General features: G+C 41.5%; 1 protein-coding gene across 1 annotated transcript in view; it reads left to right on the top strand.

Moving 5' to 3' along the window:
* Window positions 1-18,517, top strand: part of LOC141147033 (bile salt export pump-like) — a 122,553-nt gene that overhangs the window by 28,713 nt on the left and 75,323 nt on the right. The window contains exons 8-11 of the mRNA XM_073634005.1: window positions 303-413; window positions 7,514-7,639; window positions 11,533-11,736; window positions 12,046-12,216. Of these exons, the coding sequence (XP_073490106.1) occupies window positions 303-413; window positions 7,514-7,639; window positions 11,533-11,736; window positions 12,046-12,216 (612 nt within the window). The remainder of the gene's footprint in view (window positions 1-302; window positions 414-7,513; window positions 7,640-11,532; window positions 11,737-12,045; window positions 12,217-18,517) is intronic.

The raw sequence follows: 18,517 nt of genomic DNA, 5'->3' as shown, positions 1-18,517 counted from the left end.
AGGCCAGGAGGTGATTCAGTACACTAGAGTCTGAAATATCACTTTTAGGTCAATTGGCCATTTAAAACAACCTACACTACTTTTACGTTCTGCTCTTCCTTGCCAACACAGTTCTCTTAAAGTGTGTTCATTGCCCTACATACTGTACATACATTTTGCTATATTTTATATCTATACTGTAATACAGCATATATTTTCTGCTTTTAAAATTGTAAATATATTGTTGTACACTTAGTTTTATATCTGTATGAACTAAATGCCACCAAATCAGTGGAATCAACCTTTTTTGTGTTTTCTTGAAGAAACCAGATATTGACTGCATGTCTGATGAAGGTCACAAGCTAGACCAAGTTAAGGGAGTTATTGAGTTCCATAATGTGAACTTCCATTATCCATCAAGGCCAGAAGTAAAGGTACTGTATGACAGATGAATATGGGGAGCCTTGGGTGGAGGTATCTAAAAATCTATCCTTTGAACCATAACACAGTATCAAATATAAATCAAAGGAACAGACTTTCGATTTTCGTTAGGGATCATGATGTATGTAAAACACGGGTTGGTGTTTTAAATATGTATCACTTACATGTATTACTCACTGTACATTATGGGGTTGATTTTACAAAAGGCAAATAGGCTACTCACATTTCAAGGGAGTATTTACTTTGCAAGGGAATTTTCCCATATTTTAATAAATGAGGCTCTGTTGACTTTTATAATCCTATCATGTGCAAGCAAAAACAATGTTTTTGTTTATTTTCTTTGCATGTGATTGGGTATTGTTTTCAGTACAATTTTCATCACATTCACTAACCTATGGGAAAAATCCCTTGCAAATTAAATACCCCCTTGAAACGTGAGTAGCCCATTTGCCTTTAGTAAATCAACCCCGTAATGTACAGTGAGTAATACATGTAAGTGATACATATTCAAAACTTTTTGAACAGTCTGCTTTCCTTTAGTAAATCAAATCCTAAAGGGTTGATTTACTAAAATTGGAGAGTGCAAAATCTGGTGCAGTTGTGCATGGTACCCAATCAGCTTCTAACTTCAGCTTGTTCAGTTAACAAATATCCTGAAAGCTGATTGGTTTCTATGCAGAGCTGCACCAGATTTTGCACTCTCCAGTTTAAGTAAATCAACCCCTATGTGTTTAGAAGTTCTAGAGCATCTGTTATGGTATTTTTGGTAAGATGCTTTGTTATGCTATTCAGTTTGGAGGAGAGCAGTTTAGAAGGAGAAAGAGGGTAACTTGATCATATGACGATAGTTGTACATCTGGTAATTAAAGATGAATACACCCTAAAGTGCATGTAAATTGCATGCAATTTTAATACCACAAGTACCAAACAAAAAAAGTATACAACAGAATTTTTTTATATGCGGGGGGGGGGGGGGGTGGACGGTTTGAGGAGAAGTATAATGTAATGACCAAAAAAAAAAGACAACAATAGGTAAACTGTGTTACGTCTAAACATTAAGATCATGAATTGGTCCTCCTTCACACAGGTACACTTATGCTCACATTTGTGCGAAGTGCTGTCTTTGGCCACATGGGATGCACAGGTGTTCAGTGCACCCTCGTTCAGTGCACCCTTGTGAGGCCAGTCACTTTCATGGCTATCAGAATACAGCAGCTTCACAGAATAAGCCGCTGGTCCCATCTTGACAGCTGTGCAGGTGCATGTCCTTGAATGTAGACTTAGTGAGAAAAGAGGCACAATCAGAGATTACATTCAGTGAATACTGTAAATGAAAACAATGACATGCTCTAGAGAAGTAAATGTCGATTTTGCTCCATTTCTTCCTTCCCAGACCCTTATTAATGGTTCTTCAATTTGATGGGCAGCTCTATGGTCAATAAGGGAACTTACATTTTAGGTCCACTGTTGACAGGTTTTGGTTTGCATCACAGCTAATTCTCTTCCCATACAAGTCTATGGGAATAAAAAAAAAGCAGGCTTAGCAGGTCAAATGCAGGTCATAGGAAGGTCAACTACAGGTAAAATGTACCTGTCACTAAATTCTGAATGATCTCAAGGCATCTCAAAATAAAAAGCAAGCTGCATTTGCCTATAGACCCAAGGTCAACGTGGATCAACACCGACCTTTACAGGGATTGTACAAATTTTGAAGTTCACCAACTCATTTTGGCAAGCAGTCCTCACTGAAGGACCTCACATCTTACTAATTTGTTCATCCTATGTTTGAGTTACATAGGTTTGGTATAGGTTTATTTCAAATATTGTCTTTTGTGAGATACTGTATATATATATAAGACTATAGGGGCCTGTTTTAATCTCTGAAATGCCTCCTCGGCTTCAGAATTCCATTGGACCATGACTGACCCTCTACCTTTTGTCAGGTCGGTCAGAGGCATAGCAATGGTGGCAAAGTTGGGTATAAACCATCGGTAATACCCCGTAATGCCTAGGAAGGCCCGAAAATGTTTACTGGTTGGGGCCACTTTTGAATTGCCTCAGTCTTATTGGTCTGAGGCTTGACAAGTCCCAGGCCAATAATGTACCCAAGGTACTTGGCTTCCTCCAGGCCTATGGCTTACCCAAGGGAATCTACCACTGCTTGTACCCGGGGCAGGTGCGATTCCCAATCTGGGCTGTGGACAACCACATCGTCCAAATAAGCAGCCACATACGGGCGATGTGGTCTCAATGTTTTGTCCATCATTCGCTGGAACGATGCACGGGCCCCGTGCAGACCAAAAGGCATCCGCTTGTACTGAAACAAGCCCTCAGGAGTGGAAAAGGCAGTCTTCTCCTTGGCCGATTCAGTTAGCGGTATTTGCCAATAGCCTTTCGTTAGGTCTAGGGTTGTTATGTAGCGAACCTGTCCCAACCTCTTCACGAGTTTTTTGACCCAAGGCATCAGGTATGCATCGAACTTGGACACACTGTGTTTCTTAAAGTCACTACAAAACCTGATAGTGCCATCAAATTTTGGGACCAGCACTATGGGGCTCGACCACTCACTGTGGGACTCTTCTATCACGTCCAGCTCTAACATATTTTTGATTTCTTCCGCGACTGCCTCTCGTCTGGCCTCTGGGATTCTATATGGCTTTACATTTACCCGAACCCCTGGTTCGTCCCTATGTCATGCTGGATCACCTTGGTCAGTCCAGATAAGGGGGAGAAAAAGTCTCTATTTTTGTGTACAAATGCCCTAAGGTCACTTTGTTGTACCATGGACAGGGAATCTGTTATGGGAACGTCAGGTGTCACCGATACCCGGTCTGTTGGAGGCGGGGAAGTGGCCAGTAAAGTCTCTCTGTCCTTCCAGTGCTTTAAGAGATGCACATGATAAATTTGGTGTGGTTTCCTTTTTCCTGGCTGGTAGACTTTGTAGTTTACCTCCCCCACACTTTCAACAACCTCAAAGGGACCCTGCCACTTGGCTAGGAACTTACTTTCCACCTTTGGAACCAGTACCAACACTTTGTCCACAGGGCTTAAAGTACGGACCTTGGCACCACGATCATAGACCCTCCTCTGGGCCTCCTGGGCTCGCTCCATATGTTCTCGCACCAGAGGCAGGACAGCTGCAATTCGATCCTGCATCAAGGAGACATGCTCTATGATGCTTCTATATGGAGTGGCCTCCCCTTCCCACGTTTCTTTGGCGACATCTAGCAGCCCCCTGGGATGTCTACCATACAAAAGCTCAAAGGAGGAATAGCCTGTGGAACCTTACGTATGGCAAACATGAGATATGGTAGCAAAAATCCCAGTTTCTCCCATCTTTGTCGACCACCTTTTTCAGCATACTTTTCAAAGTTTTATTAAATCTTTCGACCAGACCATCCATTTGGGGGTGGTAGACAGAGGTACGGAGATGGGAGATTTTGTATAATCTACACAGTTCCTTGGTAACCCTGGACATAAATGGGGTACCCTGATCGGTTAAGATCCCTTTTGGGATCCCCACTCGACTAAACACCTGGACCAACTCCTTGGCGATAGCCTTGGCGGAGGTGTTGCGTAAGGATATGGCCTCGGGATAGCGCATCGCAAAGTCCAGGATCACCAGAATATGCTGGTGACCCCGGGCAGATTTCGGCCCCACCAGTTCCACGCCAATCCTCTCAAAGGGGACCTTGATTATTGGTAGAGGGACAAGGGGGCTGCGAAAATGGTGCGACGGTGCCGACATTTGGCACTCGGGGCACAATTTGCAGTACTCCTTGACATCTGTATACACCCCAGGCCAGAAAAATCTCTGTGCGATTCTCTCCCTGGTTTTTTCAATAACGAGATCCCCCCCCCCCCCCATTACATGACCATGGGCCATGTCTAGCACCACCCTGCGGAAGGGTTTGGGAACCAGTAGCTGTTCTATCTTGTCCTCTCCACATTTTACCACTTGAAACAATAAATTATTTTTGATGACCATGTAGGGAAAGACACCCTCCAGTTAGGATCTATGGGTTCCCCATTCAACATCTTAACGTTTTCCCTGGCTCTCATGAGGGTGGCATCTCGCAGTTGCTCTGTACAGAAATCCTCTCTCCTGACCTCTAACTCGGGTACCACATTCTGGCTACTCTCATTGTCAGGATCAGAGGTGTTCTCCTGTTCGTTACCTTCGGGCTGGGAGCTAGCTTCCAGGTCCTCCGGCTCCCCAGCCATGACAGGGAAAGGAAGAGGATCTCCAGCTTCCTCGATCCCACCAACATCACCCACTTCCTTTTGGCAAAAAGGGTCCGGTGAGAGTTCCCGTGCTTCCACAGTAGGGGGAGCTCTATCTACCAGCCTCCCTTTGCTCTCCCATAAATTCCAAAAATGGGGAAAATCTCTCCCCACTAAAGCTTCATGAAGCAGTGAAGGTACCACCCCCACTGAATGTGTTACACTGCCCCAGGGGGTATCAACCTCAACCATCGCTGTCTGGTAGTCCCGAGTGTCCCCATGGATGCAAATTACCCCAATAGTACTGGGGTGTAGTTTTGTGGGGTTCACACAATCATTCCTGACTAAGGTCACCACACTACCAAAGTCTAGCAAGGCTGTGACTGGCTTTCCATCCACTGAAATAACACACATCTGTTTTTCAATGCGACTCTGACATGATGCAGTACATGTGACCTGTGCAAACAGAGAAATGCGTCTTTTCATAAAAGCATAATCACATTGCATAGGTTCATCATCTATAGGACAGTTTGCAGCAATATGCCCTAATGCATGGCAACAAAAACACTGTATGTGCCCTACCCCCAATCCTCTTAACGGCCCCGAAGACCTTCCTGGCTTCTTTGGGCAGTCTCCAGGTCTAGGACCCACAGTCTCATCAGTTGTAACAACAGTCTTATCTAACTTCCCCATGCTCTTGAACCCCGGAACAGTCTTACCAGAACGGCTGGGCGATCTTGTACTCCTAGACACACCGAAGTGGGGCGTAGACGGGTTCACCAAGTCCTCAGTAGCTATGTACCTCTCCACTAGGTCCACCAACTGGGTTGCAGTTTTGGGATCCCCTTGTCCCACCTACTTCCTCAGCAGTAGTGAGTGCACGCAGGTACCGGTCCATTACCACATGCTCCACAATCTGAGGGCCTGTCAAGGTCTCTGGCTGCAACCACTTCCTGGTGAGATGGACCAGGTCGAACATTTGAGAACGGGCTGGCTGGTTGCTGGAGTAGGTCCACTGATGCACGCGCTGGGCCCAGACTGCCATAGTGACACCCAAGCGTGCGAGTATCTCTGTCTTCAGAGTCTCAAAGTCCTGGGCCTTATCCGGTTTCAGATCAAAATAGGCCTTTTGAGATTCTCCTGTCAGAAATGGGGCCAACAGACCCGCCCACTGTTCTTTTAGCCATCCTTTGCAGACAGCAACTCTCTCAAAAGTTGCAAGGTATGCCTCGACATCATCGGCAGGTGTAATTTTCTGTAGGTGGTAGGAGGCACGTACCATCTTTGGTTCCACTGGCACAGGAGGTAGGGACCCCTTTTTCAGTTCCACTAGAGCCTCTGCGAACTGCCGGTTCATCTCCTGCTGGGCCGCCTGTTATGTTGCAGCGGCCTCTGCGACTTGGCGGTTGGTTTCCCGCTGAGCTGCATTGGCCTGTAGCAGGGCCTTTATCATTTTCTCCATCTTCAGAAATTGCCCGCTGAATGTACCACGTGTGGGGAATTAGCTCGTGGGGATCACTTTCTTCTCGGAAAGAAGGTCAGCGTACAGGCAGTTTTCTTAAACTCGGGCATGTTGCACGCTTTATTTACAAGTGGTTTGCAAGTCATAAAAAATAAACAAAAACAGTAAATCAAATCCTTGCCGTCCAGCGCTAAACCAAACAGTAGACTGCTCTCTATACAGTGCGGGGCTGGTCCCCATCACCCACAAAACATGAGGTAAAGCAAACCTTTTTCCAATCCGAACAAACAGGGCTCCTCTCTCTCAAATTCCCTTCTCAGACTCAGGCCAGAGCTCTGCTGTGCTCTCTTCCTGGTCATTTAAAGTCCACTTGTGTGGACTCAAGTGGACCAGAACATCCGGACCGGAACCTAGCCTGCCACAGAGGCTGGAAAAACCTGGGCCGGATTCCGGTTCAGTCCCTTACAATAGAACGAATGCGAGGTGAAATATAGCGATTATCCACTACATCATCTCGCATATCGTCACAATATATATATATATATATATATATATATATATATATATATATATATATATATATATATATGTATATACACATATACAGTATCTCACAATGCTGGCAGTACTCACTTTTGTTGCCAGCGGTTTAGACATTAATGGCTGTGTATTCAGTTTTTTTGATGGGACACCAAATTTACACTGTTATACAAGCTGTACACTCACTACTTTACATTGTAGCAAAGTGTCATTTCTTCAGTGTTGTCACATGAAAAGATGTAATAAAATATTTACAAAAATGTGAGGGGTGTACTCACTTTTGTGAGATATTGTATATATTCATATTGTTTAAACAGGCAGGCCCCTACATATCTAAATACATTGCTAAAGTGTTTACTATACCAAAAAAAGATAAAAATTAAACATAATTTTCAGAGATCAATTCCTTGTAAAAATGTAAGCTGACATATATTGATTTCAAATTATTAGAAAGAGCATTAATATACCAACATGTACTTGATACATATATCATGTCCAATCAAAATTTCTGTTACTGAATGTATCCAACGTCAAACCTAATCAATAGTCCTAATTGGAGGAAAATAATAAAACAATAAATAATGGTATTTATAGCAGACTTAAAAGGGCATACGGAAAAAAGAGAACCCTTTCAGATTGACTTAGTAATTACTTAAAGTGGCCCTTCCTAGTTAACCCTGTTTGAGATCAATATATAAAATAATTCAAAGAGACACTTATGGAAGAGTGGATAATTGGTATATGTTATCTCCATGGATACTGTGATAGAAATCAAATAGCGCTGATCCCATAAAAAAAGTATGAAGATAAGTCAGGCTATAACAGAAGTAATACAAGAAATAATGTATCTGTTCCCTGAATCCACAGATATTGAGCCAATTGAATATTTGCATTCAGCCTGGAGAAACAACTGCTTTTGTTGGGCCGAGTGGATCTGGGAAAAGTTCTGCAGTGCAGCTTATACAAAGATTTTATGACCCTACGGATGGGAAGGTAAACATACTGATTTGAGATATCTAGTATCTATCTATCTATCTATCTATCTATCTATCTATCTATCTATCTATCTATCTATCTATCTATCTATCTATCTATCTATCTATCTATCTACGGTATATATATATATATATATATATATATATATATATTTATACAGTGGGGACGGAATGTATTCAGACCCCCTTAAATTTTTCACTCTTTGTTATATTGCAGCCATTTGCTAAAATCATTTAAGTTCATTTTTTTTCTTCATTAATGTACACACAGCACCCCATATTGACAGAAAAACACAGAATTGTTGACATTTTTTCAGATTTATTAAAAAAGAAAAACTGAAATATCACATGGTCCTAAGTATTCAGACCCTTTGCTGTGACACTCATATATTTAACTCAGGTGCTGTCCATTTCTTCTGATCATCCTTGAGATGGTTCTACACCTTCATTTGAGTCCAGCTGTGTTTGATTATACTGATTGGACTTGATTAGGAAAGCCACGCACCTGTCTATATAAGACCTTACAGCTCACAGTGCATGTCAGAGCAAATGAGAATCATGAGGTCAAAGGAACTGCCTGAAGAGCTCAGAGACAGAATTGTGGCAAGGCACAGATCTGGCCAAGGTTACAAAAAAATTTCTGCTACACTTAAGGTTCCTAAGAGCACAGTGGCCTCCATAATCCTTAAATGGAAGACGTTTTGGACGACCAGAACCATTCCTAGATCTGGCCGTCCGGCCAAACTGAGCTATCGGGGGAGAAGAGCCTTGGTGAGAGAGGTAAAGAAGAACCCAAAGATCACTGTGGCTGAGCTCCAGAGATGCAGTTGGGAGATGGGAGAAAGTCAACCATCACTGCAGCCCTCCACCAGTCGGGGCTTTATAGCAGAGTGGCCCGACGGAAGCCTCTCCACAGTGCAAGACACATAAAAAGCCCGCATGGAGTTTGCTAAAAAACACCTGAAGGACTCCAAGATGGTGAGAAATAAGACTCTTTGGTCTGATGAGATAGATAGAACTTTTTGGCCTTAATTCTAAGTGGTATGTGTGGAGAAAACCAGGCACTGCTCATCACCTGTCCAATACAGTCCCAACAGTAAAACATGGTGGTGGCAGCATCATGCTGTGGGGGGGGGGGGTTTCAGCTGCAGGGACAGGACGACTGGTTGCAATGGAGGGAAAGATGAATGCGGCCAAGTACAGGGATATCCTGGATGAAAATCTTCTCCAGAGTGCTCAGGACCTCAGACTGGGCTGAAGGTTTACCTTCCAACAAGACAATGACCCTAAGCACACAGCTTAGGCTTCACAACAACTCCGTGACTGTTCTTCAACGGCCCAGCCAGAGAACTGACTTAAACCCAATTGAGGATCTCAGGAGAAACCTAAAAATGGCTGTCCACCAATGTTTACCATCCAACCTGACAGAACTGGAGACAATCTTCAAGGAGGAATGGCAGAGGATCCCCAAATCCAGGTGTGAAAAACTTGTTGCATCTTTCCCAAAAAGACTCATGGCTGTATTAGATCAAAAGGGTGCTTCTACTAAATACTGAGCAAAGGGTCTGAATAATTAGGACCATGTGATATTTCAGTTTTTCTTTTTTAATAAATCTGCAAAAATGTCAATAATTCTGTGTTTTTCTGTCAATATGGGGTGCTGTGTGTACATTAATGAGGAAAAAAATGAACTTAAATGATTTTAGCAAATGGCTGCAATATAACAAAGAGTGAAAAATTTAAGGGGGTCTGAATACTTTCCGTCCCCACTGTATATATTGGCTTTCGTGGAATGGGAATGCTAGAGTATGCAGAGAATATGGGCTAAAATCCTCATCTTCACTACCTAAAAATATTGTATGTTAGGTGACAGATGGTTTCAAGGTGGTGGGTCTTTAAAATGATGTGCCATTTGAAAATGCAAACGTTCCAATGTGCTCAGTACCAACCACTTAAAAGTAGTAGTAAAAGGAGCATTGTCTGCATGCTTTGCACACATGGCACAAATAAAATTTCTGTTCTGAAGGGTAAGTCACACCCTGGGGTGCCTTCAGGTTTCTTTAGGGGTGCCTTGGCAAAATGTCCAAAAAATTGTAGCCAGCAGGTGGATCAAGCCTAACTTTTAGTTACACAAAGCCACAGGTTTTCATTGTGCACCATTAAAACCTCTGGCACCCTAACGTCCAATGATATCATCAGTTAAACAGGATAAACAGGATGTTTGCTCCTCCCCTGCCCTCTCCGTTAGCACTGGGGTCACAGCTGAATGATGGAAAGAAACTGAGGGAGAAGATAAACATTTCAATACTAGTAAGTACCATTGTGCAAAGTTGTGTGTTGCTTTGGAAGAATACATCACCTGTAATGTTGGGTGACCTACATGTGTGGATGTTGCTGCATTATGTATAACTACATTGGCGGCTGGTGCTCCATTTTCTTGGGGGGGCAAACAAACCCCGCACCCCCGCCACCCCCCCAGCTCTGCTCGCCAGCACTACTTGCCTGCTCGCCAGTCCCGCTCACAAGCCCGTCAGCTGGCACTTACCCCGTCCAGGTCCCAGGTGGCTTTGGCGGCTTCGTCAGCTTCTCCTCCCGGCCAATCCATTCGCTTCTCCTCCCCGCCAATCCGGTCCCAGGACCCGCTTCCTGTCAGGATTGGCCGGGAGGAGATGCAGGAAGCTAATAGCAAATGTTGATTCGCTATTGTCACTCATTATCAGTCAAAAGTTTTAAATATGCCCGCTGTTTCCTCCCACCTCCTTCATTCATAGAAGCCGTATTATAGCTTCCATGAATGAAAAGCAATCTATGAATGGGGAATGAGTGGATAAATGAAGGAAGCTAGTGTACAGTTTCTATGAATGGAGAATGGGGCGGAAAGGCATAGTCAGTATCTCTGAGGAGTGCCTATGACAGGTCCAGCTGCTTTATTACCCCTCCAGCACCAGAAGATTTCAGCTGTGGAGTATCGGGGAGCAGGGTACAGAAGATTTCAGCTGTGGAGTATGGGGGAGCAGGGGACAGAAGATTTCAATTATGGCACTTCGGATTAACTATAACTACAGTCCCTTGTGCTGATTTTTTAATTAATTAATTATTAATTATTAATTAATTATTAATTATTTTTTACCTAAACTTAGGCTTTAAACTATGGAAGCCTTTGCATGAGCACGCAAAACTGCACAGGTTTTAGAAAAAAGCAAGATATGTTTTATCTGCTCACATCTCATGTGTCTCTTTTTTCTTTTTGAAGTAAAGAATATTCCAGCTATTTATTTAATGCATACCTAAGGGCCAGTTTACACTGGTCTGTGCGATACTAATTCTTCCTTACAACCTGTATGGCTAAGTCCGCATCGCAAACTCGTGCAGCACTCTTTTTGTTTGTCTGCACCAGAATCGGATCGCATGGGTGTTCACATCCATGCGATCCTATTTCTGTCCAAATTTACAGTTCGCACTGCCATCTGCGAACCGATCTGGAGGTGTCATTAACTTTGAATTGACACCCGCAGAGGTTCGCAGAGGGCAGTGTGAACTGCCGGCGATTCAGGTGCGATGCGGGAACCTGCACTGGATTTGCAGGGTTTCCCGCATCGCATGAGTGTGAACTGAGCCTAAATCATGTTTTTCTTTTTATGATTGTTTATGTATAGTTGCAATCTTTTCATCTTATACAGTATGTGATACCCTAAATAGTTACGTTTTTTCTTTTTCTTATAAAATATGTATGTTATTATTTTTCTCTTCCTATGTTTTTTTGAAACTTTGTATACTATAAATTTAATTATAACAACAAAAAAAGAATTTGAAAAAAAATAAAAAGGTCACATTATTAAATGTCTCATAGATGAAAAATTGCAGGTTTTTTTTGCTTTTACAACTGTCCAGGTGACATTAGACGGCCATGATATTCGTACACTTAACATTCAGTGGTTGCGCTCTTTAATTGGGATTGTTGAGCAGGAACCAGTTTTGTTTGCCACCACAATAGCTGAAAACATTAAATATGGACGAGAAGGGGTCACTATGGATGACATTATAAAAGCGGCAAAAGAAGCAAATGCCTACAACTTCATCATGGATTTACCACAGGTAAAATGAGGCAAAGAAGCTTTAATCCAAATGTCAGAGTAATGTTTTAGATTACAAATGAAATAAGTACTCTAATCTGATTCCAAAAGAGGATAATGTCTGTTGGCTATTTTAAGAAAACAATCAAATGATCAAATGTACACTTTGCAAGTTCCAGCTGATACATGTGCAAGGCGCACATTACAAAACAATGTCCAGCCATAAAATGTAAAAATAAATTCATGAATCACATACATGGTTTTAGTGTGGGTTATAGAATTACAAGTTATCATTTTGAATAAAGTTTATTTTCTTTTTATTTCCTTTTAGAAATTTGACACCCTTGTTGGAGAAGGAGGTGGGCAGATGAGTGGAGGTCAGAAGCAGAGAATCGCCATTGCTCGAGCTCTAGTTAGAAATCCTAGAATCCTTCTTCTTGACATGGCCACATCGGCTCTGGATAACGAGAGTGAGGCTATTGTCCAAATCGCTCTCGATAAGGTCAGTTTTTCAGATTGTGACTATCAATATCAGTTATGGTTCTCAATGTGCTAAAGGCATTTATATTACTTTTTTATTAAAGAGAAAGAATTTTTTAGATGTTTCAAGCCTCACATATCCCTCAGATAGGAAACAGCTGGTCTAAAAGATGCAACTATATTGGCAGGTATATCCAACGGAGAAAAAGTTTTGTTTGCTTGTCATCTGTAAGTTATTGGCACCACATCCCTTAAATTAGTAACAATAAATAAGGCAAGGTTGGGACTTTTAAGGTGCAACACACACAAAAGTATATCAAAAAATATAAATTTTATTTCACAGAGTTAAAATCAATACAGCATAATCCATAAAGATGATAAAAAAACAGTATCGAAATGTGCAAAATGACAAAATTCTCTATATGTTTCGCCACTGTATTAGTAGCTTCCTCAGGAGGTTTACATTTGTCAGGCACTGTCTACTGCATCAAAACGGATTGGTAACAAAGTATAAAAATGGGGCCAAAAGATCAGATTATCATGAGAAAACCCCAGAGGATAGGATCATATGGTGTCCCATAGAGGGTGGTATGTGAGTCAAATACAGACTTAAAAAAGCTGAAGAATAATAGGTAATCCCAACCTATAATCCACTTAATTGGAGACAACAACATGCGCCATTTCCCAATGAAAAAATGCGGCTAGTGATTCAAAAGCCCACTTAGAATTCCAGGGACCTGGAACCGCAAGTTTCCTGACATGATCCTTCCTCTATCATGATGGCCCTATTACTAATGTTTTTGCTATCTCTCAATGTTTTTGCTACCTCTTTATTCACTCTGGTGAAGTCTTCTCTTGATTGTTGACTTTGACACACATACACCTACCTCCTGGAGAGTGTTCTTGATCTGGCCAACTGTTGTGAAGGGTATTTTCTTCACCAGGGAAATAATTCTTCGGTCATCCACCAAAGTTGTTTTCCGTGGTCTTCCGGGTCTTTTGGTGTTGCTGAGCTCCGCGGTGCGTTCTTTCTTTTTAGGGATGTTCCAAACAGTTGATTTGGCCACACCTAATTTTTTTTTGCTATCTCTCTGATGGGTTTGTTTTGTTTTTTCAGCCTAATGATGGCTTGCTTCACTGATAGTGACAGCTCTTTGGATCTCATATTGAGAGTTGACAGCAACAGATTCCAAATGCAAATACCACACTTGAAATGAACTCTGGACCTTTTATCTGCTCCTTGTAAATGGGATAATGAGGGAATAACACACACCTGGCCATGGAACAGCTGAGCAGCCAATTGTCCCATTACTTTTGGTCCCTTAAAAAGTGGGAGTCACATATACAAATGATTGTAATTCCTACACCGTTCACCTGATTTGGATGTAAATACCCTCAAATTAAAGCTGAAAGTCTGCAGTTAAAGCACATCTTGTTTCATTTCAAATCCATTGTGGTGGTGTATAGAGCCAAAAGATTAGAATTGTGTTGATGTCCCAATATTTATGGACCTGACTGTATGTGCCAAAATAACACAAATAGTAAAAGTCTGTTTGCCAAAAATGTATCTTTAGTGCCAACTAATGGCAACCTTCAAAAGAAAATTAAAGAACACTGTCACAGCAGCCCCTAAATGCTCTCCAACATTCACACCATTGGAGCAGATGTCTGATCTGCAGAATGACCCCCATTCACCTTTATGGTAAATGTAGTTTTCATGCAATAACTGCAAAAGTCAATGCACTTTACAGACTCAAGGACACATTTCTTTTCACTTTGTATTCATCCAATATACGCACATTTCTTTGCAGAAACAGAAAAATGTTAAACCACTTGGAATGACAAAGCTGAATTCGGGCATTCCTTTGCAGCACAGAATAGTAACAATGTTTTTATCTTGTCTACTGGACATAGAACTAGAAGCATAAGTAGCAAACAGTTATCTTATCTTGATTATTATCACTGCAATCACTAGATAGCACAGTAAATTATCATGTGTAATCTGTAAACTCTACACAGCTGATCATATTTTCATCCTTTTAATCTGAGCTGTTTATCTTATTTGACATTAATTTTTTCTATTGGTCACAAACATTTCTGTATTCTTTTTTCTATTAAATTAAATATTTTAAATGATCAGTGGTTTATAATATATGGCAATATTTGTACCTTAGACTGTATCTGTGCTGTAAACCAGTGGTGGCCGGTCCATAAGGGGTGCAGGGGCGCCACCCCATAATCTCCATGCGCCGGCCCCTAATCCACATGCGCCAGACGCATAGATTTCTATGATCTTTTTTTTTTATTTTTGAAGTGCATGATTAGAGCCTGAGGCTCTAATTGGCTTCAAAAATGTTGAGCCCACCCACTTGTGACATTAGCGAATCAACATTCGTTATTGTCTTCCTGCTTCTTTTTAAGACCGGATTTGTCATCTTTAGACCAGATTGGCAAGGAGGATAAGCCAGTAAAGCCATTGAAAGCCGGGGAAGCCACCCACGACCTGGATGGGGTAAGGGCGGACCTGGTGGTGTGGGGGGGGGTTTGTTTGGCACCCCACCCCCCTCAAAATGGAGCACCAGCCGCCACTGCTGTAAACTAGTGGTTGTGGATGTACAGTTGGCCCAGGGGCATAAAAAAAGTGAAAAAAATCCCTGGTAGTCACCAGGATTGCCTAAACTAGTGTCCCCAGTGGATGTTTTCCCTGCTATTCCTCTTGAAAATTTGTTTTTTTCTTTCACTTTCACTTTTGGTAATAACAGTCACCAGGACGAATAGAAAGGATGAATCTCCCTAACAAGACAACAATAAAAAAAAACTTATAGGTGTTCCAAACCCTCTCTACTCCACTGTATTAAAAAAAAAAACAAGTTTTATCTTCAGTTATATTTTAATATTGAAAAACAAATATAGAAGGTTGCACTGAATGATTAATTATCTATTGAAGGGGATTCCATAAGAAAAGTATTAAAGGGTCAAATAAAAAAATGCTTGCCACATATTTTAAGCTCCAAGTTTAATTTTGTTCTTAATTTTTGGGTCTCCCATCACTCCTGTATTAAAAAAAAAATGCCCGGGATTTACACTTTTACTCCATACCTGGTGTTTCTCTTTATTGTTCAATGTTTTTATTAAGGTTTATCAAAAAAAAAAAAAAGATATGGATACAGGAATGAAAATAGCAGTAAATTAAACAGTATGTGCCATACAATGGAACATGGAAAGACATCTGCATGGGGAGTTCAAACAACAGATCCAGGATAACAAACATAAGTGAACAGTGGGTGCAATCCCAAATGCTAGGTATTAAGTAGAGAGCATTGTCCTAATCCCCCCAAACACCCCATATGGGAGCAAACTGTGTCGGGGAGGGGACAATACAATCAACCTACAATTTAGGTAGTAGCTTATGTTCAATGTATTTATATTGAAGATTTTATAGTGTAACATTAGGTGAAAACAATAAATGAGAATAGGGTTACCATAATTATATTCAGAATGAAGAATACATATATCGACATGAAGAAACAATAGGATGTTGTAACTTGAGGCTGCTCTAAGCATAAGCAGATTGGGTGGTCTTGTGCATTTGAAAAGATAAGTTCTGATTGAGAATGTTATATCAGTATGAGGTGACCATAAGCATATTCAGCTTGAAGATTGCACATAACAATAAGGTGAATTGTCGCAACTCAAAGTTGCTCTAAGCATAGGCAGAGTGGGAGAATCTGTGCATTGTATAATATTAGCTCTAATGTTTGCAAGCATGTTGTTCCAAGAGGGGGAACTCATAAGGGTAGTTGAGTATTCCTTTACCATTCTAGCCAGTAAGATAATTGTTGGGATACTAAGGGTAAACGGCCCTCACAGGTAGAGAACATTTGTTCGTAAGAGCCGTGTGTGTGTACCAAGGTAATTTGTTGGGATGTCAGGGGTTTTCCAGTGGTGTACAATATTTAGACTGGTGGCCAGTAATATGTGGGTGGATATAGTGTGGAAACAATAGGGAATATTCTCCATGCCAATGCCTAGTAGTGCAAACTCTGGGGAGGGGGTGAATGTTAAAGCTGTTACTGCTTTAAGAAGTTGGAACACATTGTGCCAAAATGTAGATATCTGGTTGCAATGCCATAAGAGGTGGTACATAGTCCCTACCTTTCTGCACTGTCTCCAGCATGTAGGTTGCATGGCTGGGTCGAATGAATGGATCATAGACGGGGTGATATACCATCTGAGGGTAATTTTGTGAACTAGATCCCAAAGGTTCGAGGACCTGGTGGCTCTGAAGGTGATTTTGAAGGCTAGTAGCCATTGGAATTCGCTAAAGAGTGGCCTATATCTTTTTCCCAATTCTATAGAGGTAGGGTTTTACTGAAGGAAACCTTGTTTCCTATTAAGTTATAAAATAGTGTGATGCCCTTTGTAGTTGTATCGGTTGAGAAGAAGTACTTCTATATTTGTGGGTGTACATCTACGTGTAGGTGAGGGTTGCGTATCAAACAGTGAGTAAATTGTATAAATTGGTAGTAGTCCTTCATGGTAAGGGAGAAAGAGTTTTATAAGGACGTGAAGGATCTAAGGAGGTTGTTAGAGTAAAGGTCTGAGATGTATTGTATCCCTTTATCTTGCCATGATTGCATTTTGACGTCGGGGATGAGTAAAGAGGGTACAGATATTGGCAGTGGTATTCTCCAAGGGAAATCCCCTTTGGGTGCGTAAGTGAGTATATAGTTAAATGCCAGTTTTGAGGCAACAATGGTGGGTGATAGGGTGGTATTCCGTGTATTGTTCTGGGATGAGCTAAGTAGCCGGGTGCTAAGGTCATAACTAGGGACTTGGGAGGTTTCAATGTTGAGCCAGGGATATGCGGGATCAGGTTTAACTCATGCTTTGAGTTGGGCTAGTATTGCAGCATTATAGTAATCTCTGAAGTTTATAAGTCCTGCTCCCCCCACCGATTTGTGCTTCAGGAGGATGGAGGGGGAACATCTAGCTTTTTTATTTTGCCATACAAAGCGTCCTAGGACACCTTGTAGGACAGAGAAAAAGGATCTGGGGACTGGTATTGGTAATGATCTGAATAATTATAGCAGCTGTGGTAGTTTGAGCATTTTAAATGCAGCTAGTCTGCCTGACCAAGTTAGTACTACTTTAGATAGTTGTTCTAGTTCTTTTGGGAGGTTGGTCAAGAAGAGTGTGAAATTAGTTTGATAAAGAGAGGAGGTCGAATTGGTCAGTTTTAAGCCCAAGTAAGAGATGTATTTGGTAGCCCAGGTATATGGGTACATTCGTTTTAATCCTGTTTGTTGTTAAGTGGTAGAATGAATGATTTTTAATCGTTCACTTTGTAAAAGGAAACTTCACTAATTTCTGATGTTGTACATTGTACCAAAGCCAAGGAAGATGCAGGTTTGGTTAATAAGAGGATAATATCGTCTGCAAACAAGTTAATTTTATGTTCCGTGGTTCCAATAGGAAAACCTGAGATGTTGCGTTGAGATCAAAATTCTCTGCCAGTGGTTCCATAACTATGTTGAAAAGAAGGGGAGATAGAGGACACCCTTGCCTGGTGCCATTGCTTATGTTAAAGGGTTTGGATAGCATAGACAAACAGTAAACTTGTGCTAAGGGGTGCAAATATAAAGCCATTATTGCAGAGAAGATATGACCGTGAAGACCAAACTTTTGCATAACCATAGCCAGGTACTGCCAGGGCATTCGATCAAATTCCTTCTCTACATCAAGAGACAAGAGCAGAGAAGTCACCCCATGCTTCTCTGCACGATGGATGATGTTAACCATCCTTCGAGGAACGTCAGAAGTTTGGCGACCTTTTGTGAAGCCTGATTGATTGAGGTGAATAAGAGTTGGGAGGAGGTCTGTCAATCTATGACTTGATGTCTTTGGCATATAATTTGATGTCATGATTCACTAAGGATATAGGGTGAAAGTTTTGTGGGGTGTTAGAGTTCCTGGCTTCACAATCATAGCTTTCAACATGTCTTGTGGGAAGGAGGCAGAGGAAGCAGCATCATTGAACAATTGAACCAAATACTTATTTAAGATGAATTTGAATTTTTTATAGTATTCCCCTACATAGCCATCTGGGCCCGGGAATTTATTGTTTGGTAGGGCGTCAATGGCTTTGTCTATTTCTGATACAGTGAAAGGGGTGTTTAGGTCCGCAATTTGATCAGCTGATAGACATGGAAGATGTATTGAATCCAAAAAAGATTGGATAGTGGAAGGGTTGGGTTGGGTTGGGTTAGGGAAGGTTCATCTTTTAAGTTATAAAGGGCGCTATAGTATGTACTAAAAGCATC

Source organism: Aquarana catesbeiana, linkage group LG06 (genome assembly GCF_042186555.1).
Source record: "Aquarana catesbeiana isolate 2022-GZ linkage group LG06, ASM4218655v1, whole genome shotgun sequence".
Lineage (NCBI taxonomy): Eukaryota > Metazoa > Chordata > Amphibia > Anura > Ranidae > Aquarana > Aquarana catesbeiana.
Note: the sequence above shows the minus strand (reverse complement) of the source record. Positions and strands in the feature narration are given on the sequence as shown.